This window comes from Oratosquilla oratoria, chromosome 38 (assembly GCF_046742065.1).
Source record: "Oratosquilla oratoria isolate Oo_2021 chromosome 38, ASM4674206v1, whole genome shotgun sequence".
In the NCBI taxonomy this organism is placed as follows: domain Eukaryota; kingdom Metazoa; phylum Arthropoda; class Malacostraca; order Stomatopoda; family Squillidae; genus Oratosquilla; species Oratosquilla oratoria.
The window spans coordinates 21,201,730-21,211,729 of record NC_134814.1 but is presented as its reverse complement, the minus strand read 5'-3'; the positions used below and the strand labels follow the sequence as shown (position 1 = coordinate 21,211,729).

Below are 10,000 nucleotides of genomic sequence, written 5' to 3'. Positions count from 1 at the left end.
TAACATCGTGAACTCCCCTTATCATGAGGCTATGACAGTATCCCTTAAAGAGGACTTTGTGGCGTGGAATTTAGTGAACCATGCCCTTGGACCAACTCACTGGTGGCAGGGTTCACACTGCCATCATCTCAACCTCCATAATGTGTAGCGATGCTCTGACCCGCTCGGCCAGTGAGTATTAAATGTGTAACATAATTTGTTAGTTAGAAAAATAAATAAAATAAATGCATACATAAACAAATATATAAAATTTAATTGACTATTTATACAAATGTGGAAACAACTCCTGGGTTCTTAGCCTTCTCTGATCCTCTGATTCTAGTTGTGATCCTGTCCCAAATCCCTTAATCTTTCTCTCAAGTGGGAAAGCAATTTAATAAAATAATAAATTCACACACACATTTCAGTTATCAAAGTAAATTCTAGACAAGTCTACACATCCTAAATTGTACCACACTACAGACATATCAAATCTTCCCGTTCCTCACTTGTGTAGAGTCCAAGCATCTGATTCTGGAACTCGTTCAATGTAGTTAATTGGCAAATAACCTTTGGCTCCTGTAAGCCACGAGGTTCCTTCTACCCAACCATCAGGAGACGTGGATAAAGACTCGGGGTTTACGTATACGAAGTCACCAATCAGGAGCTCCAACTCGTCAGGTTCTCTTGCAACGTGGGAGTACAGGACTTTGTGCACCTGGTGGAGGGGAAAAGAACTGTCAATTTCATTGTCAAATACTAATTAAACCCCTTCAATAAATCACACTTTATGGGTTCTGTTTTAATCAAAGCCACACGACCTTACTGGTAAAGGGGATCCTGGAATGAGGGGAGGGAGGGGGCTTAATTCACATACAAAGAAACACACACACATGAAGGAAATATCAAAACAGAAGTAAATAATGGATCAAATAATGAACCTCGAGGTCAGAAAATCACATGTCCCGGATGGAATAACAAATTGGATATTAAAAGAATGTAAAGAAGAACTAGTAGACAAAATATGCAACATAATATGTTGCTTGCTCACCCCCTCCCTTCCTTGCATTGTAGTATCAACTTAAACACAACCATTCTCCACTCACCCCATCTCCTGCCTTCTCCCTTCCTTCCTCAACAGACACCTCCCTCTTGTTCAATGCACCTTTCACCCCATCCATCCATCTTATCCTCAGTCATCCCCTCATCTTCACTCCATCTACCTCTGCCTTCCACACCTCTTTTAGTAATCTTTCTTCACTCATCCATTCACTGATCTATCCAAGACTGGAATACATGTCAGTAGTATGGCCCCGACACAGAGTGAAATATATAAGCAAGATCAAGAGAATTTAGGGGGAAGCAGCCAAACTGGTCCCCAGCCTGGCAGATAAACCATATGAGGAAAGACTATTACCATTGGGTCTGCCAACTTTGAAAGATCGAAGAGAATGTGATGTGATTACATTATTCAAGTCACTACAAGAAGCAGATTGCACTGACAGGAGAGATCTGATTAAAGATGGGAGAGTTTTCAGAGGTCATGGGAGCAAACTAAGAAAGACCACATGTCTAAAGGATGTGAAGAAATAGTTTTCCATATAGATGCATAAATACTTGGAATTGCTTAGATGATATAGCCCAAGCTCAAACAATATACAAGTTCAAATCTAAATATACATACATACATACACCAAAGGCTTTTTCCCCTTTACAAGGGAGGTAGCCAAAAAACAAAGGCATAAAATTTACTCCTACCCATTCCATCCCGACATTCTCCACTCCCATTCACCCTCCTCCCTTCCTCTTATCTTGGATCCTTCTGGATGATGGGTCATCCCTGCATTTCGCCCACTGTCATGGGTCAGAATCAATGCAAGATACAGCACATCCACAGCAAGGCTACTTCATTCAATCAGGGAACCCCCCTCTCTGTCCCCTCATGCAGAAAAAGAGAAGATGGGGAGAAATCCCTTCAGGCTGTATCAAATCATTTTCACACACACTCCCCCACACTCCCATCCCCCACCCACTCCCTTTCATGCATCACAGCATCATCCATATACAACCATTCTCCATTCACCCCTATCTTCTGTCTTCTCTCGTCCTTCCTCAACAGACATTCCCTTCTTTCCCAGTGCCCCTTTAACCACATCCATCCATCTCATCCTTGGTCATCCCCTTATGTTCACTCCATTCACCTCTGCCTTCCACACCTCTTTTACTAATCTTTCTTCACTCATTCTTTCCACATGTCCAAACCATCCCAATATTCTTTCATCAGCCCTACCTCCCAACTCCCTTTCCATCCCCGTTCTCCTCCTCACCTCCTTGTTTCTCACTCTATCCAGTCTAGTAACCCCTATCACCTCAAACTCTTCCTCTTTTATGTTCCATGTTTCTCCTCAATACAGAGCTCCAGGCTCAATCAATCCTTCATACAATCTCCTCTCAGCATCCATTCCCAAATGTCTATTTCTCATTACACTTTTTAATCCCCCAAGGCATTTACTTGCTTCTCTCAATCTACCTTCTACCTCCACCTCCACTCCATCTAAATATAACTGGAAATCAAGGATATAGATTAAATTGGAAATGGACTTGAATTAGAGATTAGGTATGATAAAAATTTAGAGAATTGGAGACAGGATCTAATAAGCATGGCTCCTTTCTTGTATAATAACAATTAGGTAAATACACACATACACAATTTAGACATTGCAAGATACAGAGACAGGACACCACAAGCATAGCTCCCCTTCCTGTAAGATACAACTAAGTAAAATATATATATATATATATATATATATATATATATACATATATATATCCTCCACTCTCAACTTACCTTTCACCAAAAAATGATCTGATATTCCCCCACCCTCTCCCCTTAGCACATGTACATCCTTAACTCTTCCTATCATAATTTTATTTACCACTACATAATCCATTAGCGCTCTATCTACCACCCTTCCCTCCACCACTCTCTCCGATGTGTACTTATGCTTGACTTTCTTCCAAAACACTGTCTTTGCTATCATCAACTCTCTTTCTAGACACATTTCCACCATCAACTCTCCACTACGATTCTTTCCTGGAACTCCACATTTCCCAACCACTCCATCGACTGGACCATTTCTTACCCTAGCATTAAGGTCTCCCATGGAGAAAGAGGAAAGGGACAAAAGGTAGGGAGGTGCTTAGAGTGAACTCTTTAGAGGAATGAAAGCTGAAGGAGGAGTGGGGGGGAGTAAAGGATAGAGTGGAACTGGGTGTGGAGGAGGAATGGGGAAGGTTCAAGGAGGGAGTCACAAAGTGTGCAAGGATGGTGTGTGGAACAAGAAGGACAGGAGGAAATAGAAGGAAGGGTAGTGAATGGTGGGATGAGGAAACAAAGAAGGTTGTAGAAGAGAAGAAGCGAGCTTTCACAGATTGGTTACAAAATAGGACGAGGGAGTCATATGAGAGGTACAAAGAAAAGAAAAGAGAAGTAAAGCAAAAGGTAAAGGAGGCAAAGAGGAGAGCAGATGTGAAATGGGATATGAGTATGACAGAAAATTTTGAATGTAATAAAAAGATGTTTTAATAAGAAATTATGAGAGGAAGAGGAGGCGAATCAAGTAGAGAAGAAAAGGTAAAAGGTGCAGATGGAGATATGATAATGGAAGAGAAGGCAGTAAGGGGAAGATGGGCAGAATATTTTAGGGAGTTGCTAAATGTGAAGGAGGATAGGGAGGGAAAGATAGTTGCAGTGGGAAATGCGAAGAAAATGACCCTGATGAGTAAAGAGAATGGAGGAGAAATAAGGAAGGATGAGGTGAAGGCAGTTGTCAAGATGATGAAAGCAGGTAAGGCACCTGGTCTGGATGGATGCCATGCAGAATGTCTGAAAAAGGGAGGTACAGTGATGGTGGACTGGCTGGTGAGGTTATTTATTGTTTGCTGGAGAGAGGGTAGAGTGCCGGAGGACTGGAGGAGTGCCTGTATAGTTCATCTTTACAAGGAAAAAGGGGACAAGTGTGAATGTAGTAATTTCAGAGGAATTAGCTTGTTAAGTGCAGTTGGGAAGGCTTATGGGAGGATCTTGATTGAGAGGATTAGGAGAGGAACAGAGGGAGTAATTGGTGAGGAACAGTGTGGATTTAGGATGGGTTGAGGTTGTGTAGATCAGGTTTTTGTGGTAAGACAGATATGTGAGAAAGCTATAAGAAAGGGGAAGGATGTTTTTTGGGCTTTTATGGATCTGGAAAAGGCTTATGATAGGGTAGACAGAAAGGCACTGTGGGAGGTTATGCAGATATACGGGATAGAAGGAAAGCTTCTAGGAGCTGTCAAGAGTTTTTATGAGAGTAGTAGAGCTTGTGTCAGGATTGGAAATGGAGAGAGTGAGTGGTTCGAGGTAAAGGTGGGACTTCGTCAGGGATGTGTCATATCGTCTTGGCTGTTCAATTTGTACATGGATGGGATGGTCCAAGAGGTAAATACAAGAGTAATGGGCCGGAGATTGGAGATGGTTGAAGAAAGTGGAGAAAAATGGGAGGTAAGTCAGTTGTTGTTTGATGATGACACTGCGCTTGTAGCAGGATCAGAGGAGGGATTAAGGAAGTTGGTGACAGAGTTTGGGAGAGTATGTGATAGAGGAAAGCTAAAGATAAATGTGGGTAAAAGTAAGGTGATGAGATGTACAAGGGGTGAAAGTGGCAGTAGATTGGAAATGAGCATTAAGGGAGAGTGACTGGAGGAAGTGGATAGTTTTAGATACTTGGGTGCAAATGTGGCAGGAAAAGGTGGAGTGAAGGTGGAGGTAGAATGTAGATTGAGAGAAGCAAGTAAATGCCTTGGTGGATTAAAGAGTGTAATGAGGAATAGACATTTGGGAATGGATGCTAAGAGGAGACTATATGAAGGAGTGATTGTGCCAACAGCACTGTACGGGGCAGAAACATAGAACATAAGAGAGGAAGAGAGAAGGAGTTTGAATGTGTTTGAGATGAGGTGTCTGAGAAGTATGATGGGGGTTACTAGGCTAGATAGAGTGAGAAATGAGGAGGCGCGGAGGACAACGGGGGTGGAAAAGGAGCTGGGAGATAGGGTTGATGAAAGAATATTAGGATGGTTTGGACACATGGAAAGAATGAGTGAAGAAAGACTAGTAAAAGAGGTATGGAAGGCAGATGTGGAGGGAGTGAACATGAGGGGACGTCCTAGGATGAGATGGATGGATGGGGTGAAAGGGGAATGTCTGTTGAGGAAGGACGGGAGAGGACAGAAGACAGGGGTAAATGGAGAATGGTTGTATATGGATGATGTGATTGCATGAGGTGGAATGGGCGAGGGGATGGGGGGTGAGGTAGTATGTGTGAGCAAAATTTGACGCAGCTTGAAGGGATTTCTCCCCGTCCTCTCCTTATATGCAATGGGTGGACGGAGAAGGGGGGTCGCCGATTTAATGAAGCGGCCTTGCTGTGGATATGCTATGTCTTGCGACACTGCTTCTGACCCAGGGCAGTGGACAAGGTGCAGGGATGACCCGTCATCCAGGAGCTGCTCAGATAAGAGGGAGGGTGGAGGGGTGTGGAGTGTATTCAGGGATGGAATAGGTGGAAATGATTTTATGCCTTTCCTTTTTGGCGACCTCCCTTGTAAGGGGGAAAAGGCCTTGGTATATGTATGTACACATATATATATATATATATATATATACATACATATAAATAATAATAATAATAAATACATACATATACCAAAGGCTTTTTCCCCTTACACAGGGGGTAACCAAAAAGAAAAAGGCATAGAAACCTCTCCCACCCAATCCATTTACTATATATTCCACTCCCCTTCACCCTCCTCCCTCCCTCTTATCTTGGCACCTCCTGGATGACGGGTCATCCCTGCATCCTGTCCACTGCCCTGGGTCAGAAGCAGTGTTGCAAGACACAGCACATCCACAGCAAGGCCACTTCATAAATTCAGCAACCCCCCTCCCCTTCGTCCCCTCATGCAGAAAAGGAGATGGGGAGAAATCCCTTTGGGCTGCATCAAATTTTTTTTTTACATACTTCCTCACCCCCCATCCCCCACCCACTCCCCCTCATGCATCACAGCATCATCTATACACAACCTTTCTCCATTCACCCCTATCTTCTGTCCTCTCCCGTCCTTCCTCAACAGACATTCCTCTCTTTAGTAATGCCCCTTTCACCCCCATCCATCCATCCATCTCATCCTAGGACACCCCCTCATATTCACCCCTTCCACCTCTGCCTTCCACACTTCTTTTACTAATCTTTCTTCATTCTTTTCATGTGTCCAAACCCTCCTAGTACTCTTTCATCAACCCTATCTCCCAGCTCCCTTTCCAGCCCTGTTCTCCTCCTCACTTCCTCATTTCTCACTCTATCTAGCCTATCATACTTCTCAGACATTTCATCTCACATTCAAACTCCTCTCTTCCTCTCTCATGTTCCATGTTTCTGCCCCATAAAAAAAAAAAAATATATATATATATATATATATATATTATATATATATATATATATATATATATACATATATATATATATATATATATATAAACTTTTTATCCCACAGTCGGAAAAAGGAGACACTAATGTCGAACGTTCTGTATATTTCGATCACCAACTGTGACCCTCTTCAGCAGAATGAATACATAGTGGAAGGCATATACATATATACAAAAAATGTGAGGTGGGAAAAGGAACAAGCTCAGGTTACGTGACCGACGCTCCACGGGTCACGTGGGATTTTGTGACCTTGGAGTAAATGAGGTAGCACTTGGTTGACTGCTGAGGTAGTAATGCAGTCAGGTGACCACTGACCATTTGATATGTTGAAATTAGGGAAATATTTTATCAGGGAAGACTCAATTATTTTCCTTCTGAAGCTACATTTTGATTTATAAATTATTTCAGCATCATCCCAATGCATGCGGTGATCTTTATTTGCAATGTGCTGAAATACCGCGGAACTTTCTTGACCATATTTTACAGAATTCTTATGCTCTTTAATTCTGGTTGCCAAGTCTCTTCCAGTTTGTCCCCAATAAACAGTATCACAATCTAAACATGGCAACTTATATACACCTAGGTTAATGCCACTTGATGGTCTGCGGTGTACATTAACTATTTTCCTAAACAAGGTATTAGGATAATTGAAGATGACATTGATATTTTCTTTAGGTAATAATTGGGACATTTCATTTATAGAACCATTATAGGGTAATTTTATACATTTATTATCCCATTTTTGTTTTTTAGTAGAGTGGGGAGTAGATTTATGGAAACTTATTTTAGCCTTGCTAAGGGCTTTTTGCAAGAACCAATCCGGGTATCCTAGTCTTGTAAGTTGTTTTCTTATTGTTACTATTTCTGTATCTAAATATTGTGAGCTGCAAATTCTTATTGCTCGTAAAAATAAGCCCGAAGCAACACTTTGTTTTGTTTTGTCCGAATGGTAGCTAAAAAAGTGCAAGTAACTCCCAGTGTGGGTAGGTTTTCTATAGACTGTGAATGACAAGCAATTCTGATTTCTTATTATTAAAATGTCTAGAAAAGGCAATTTATTGTCTACTTCCCATTCTACTTTAAATTTTATGTTGTTGGCCAAATTATTAAGTTTATCAAAGAATTCTTTAAAAGAACCCCATTCTTCGTTCCATAACGTGAAAACATCATCAACGTATCTACAGGTACTCCTCGTTTACTGACCTACTCGGTTAACGACAACTCAGAGTAACGAAGGGCTTTATGACATTCTTTTAACGTAAATCTCCCGAAGTTACGACGTCGTGTACGATAATTAAGTTGGCTGAGGCAAATTTGTATGATGTTATAAATGAACTTGTAGGGTGGATATTAGCTGAGGTAAAGTGTTCTGAAGCTTAGGTCTACATTACCATACTGCAAGCTGAAAAAACTACCTTGTGTACAGTATATACTGGTAGTGGTAAATTTTTAGTTTCGACCAAGGGCGCAATATAGCAATAGAAAATTAATTATCAATTTCGTAAATTATAATGTATCAACGTAATATGCAATTTTGTGAGTGGAAAAAAAAGGTGCTAAAACAAATTTCGTAAGTAACGAAGTCATGTCGGACGAATGGTACACGTGTTTGTTATGATAGATGCCGATGTCGAAGAAATGAAAGGATGATAAATTCGTCTAACCTAAACTAAACTAACCTAACCTGTGTTTGATAAATCATTACCTGCAAATTAAATGTCATCCGGCTCGTCCTCGTTGTTGTCGTCGTGAGAGACGTTGGCAGACAAGATGGCGTCCCGATCCTATGCTACCGACTTCGTTCATTAGCATATTTTCTTGTAGCAAGGTATTTTTTTTTCATTTCCGCTCACAAAATTGTATATTCCGTTGATACATTATAATTTATAAAATTAATAATTAATTTTCTATTGCTATATTGCGCCCATGGTCGAAACTAAAAAAATACCCCGGTATTCAATATGGAATGTCAGCTTACGCGGATTTGGTCATATACGGTACTTTCAGGAACCTCACCATCATAAATAAACAGGAAATAAAGCTTTACTGTACTGTATAAAAGAGGGAATATACACGAAATTAAAGATACATGTATTGCTGGACATTGTACATACAGTACATATATGTATACACTCGTCCTCGTTGTCGTCGTCGTGAGAGACGTTGGCAGACGACAAGATGGCGTCCCGATCCTATGCTACCGACTTCGTTCATTAGCATATTTTCTTGTAGCATGGTATTTTTTACTTTCATTTCCGCCCACAAAATTGCATATTACATTGATACATTTTAATTTACAAAATTAATAATTAATTTTCTATTGCTATATTGCGCCCATGGTCGAAACTAAAAAAAATACCCCGGTATTCAATATGGAATGTCAGCATACGCGGATTTGGTCATATACGGTAATTTCAGGAACCTAACCACCGTAAATAAACAGTAAATAAAGCTTTAATGTACTGTATAAAAGAGGGAAAATACACGAAAATAAAGATACATGTATTGCTGGACATTGTACATACAGTACATGTACGTATATGTATACACTTTCGCTTAACAACCAATTCGGTTAACGACGGCGCGCTGGTCCCAATTGTCGTCGTTAAACGAGGAGTGGTTGTATACCAAAACATGTCTGGTGGTTTGATATTTGGTAATAAAACTGATTCAAAATGTTCCATATATAGATTTGCTAATACTGGAGAAAGATTTGATCCCATCGAACAACCATATTTTTGTTTAAAGAAATGATGTTTGAAAGAGATAACATTAATTCTAATACATAGCTCTGTTAATTTTATGATTTTTCTTACTGAGAGTGGGAGTTGATTTTGATACTGTTGTAACTTATTCTCTAAAAACTTTAAAACTTCTCCTGTATCGATTTTTGTGAATAAAATTGCTGGTTAAGTTTTACTACACAGCACCACTGCAACCTGCAATAGTCCTTACTATATATCTCTAAAGAGTTGTGGGTCTCCAGTCACTGAAATCCAAGACATTTATCATCATTACATTTATACATACAACTGGGTACAGAGACCTCATTTCCTGATATGCGTGCATCTCTGGAGTACAATCGCATTTCCCAAGCTGCTGTTGCTGCAGGATCCACCATTGCATTGAGGCGGTTGTCCAATGTAGTAAAATGAGAGCTTGGGAACTGGTAGGCCAACGTTAAGTGAAGAGCTCTTGTCTGTGCCTCGGCACATAATGCTTCCAAAAGAAAAAAAAGTTACTTTGTTAAAAAAATAAGTAAACAAATAAAATCTCGATATTCAAACTACTTTTGTTTACTACTAACTTATATGGGGAGAAAAAAACCCTTGCTATATAGATACTAGAGTGGTTCCAAAAGTAATACCTCCTATTTTTTTTTTTTTTTTTTTTTTGTAACTCAAAAAGTTGAAGGGCTATGAAGACAGAAATTACACCATCAAAACAAGCGAACATTTTTGCTCCAGAATTTATTTCTCCACATAATCATGTCCCTT

General features: G+C 40.2%; 1 protein-coding gene across 6 annotated transcripts in view; it reads right to left on the bottom strand.

Annotated features, from left to right (window-relative positions):
* The window catches only part of Epp (Ecdysteroid phosphate phosphatase), a 65,349-nt gene that overhangs the window by 29,248 nt on the left and 26,101 nt on the right, over window positions 1-10,000 (bottom strand). For all 6 annotated transcript variants that reach the window (XM_076176096.1, XM_076176101.1, XM_076176100.1 and 3 more), the window contains 2 exons: window positions 9,550-9,722; window positions 489-697 (listed from right to left, as the gene is read on the bottom strand). In XM_076176096.1, the coding sequence (XP_076032211.1) occupies window positions 489-697; window positions 9,550-9,722 (382 nt within the window). The remainder of the gene's footprint in view (window positions 1-488; window positions 698-9,549; window positions 9,723-10,000) is intronic.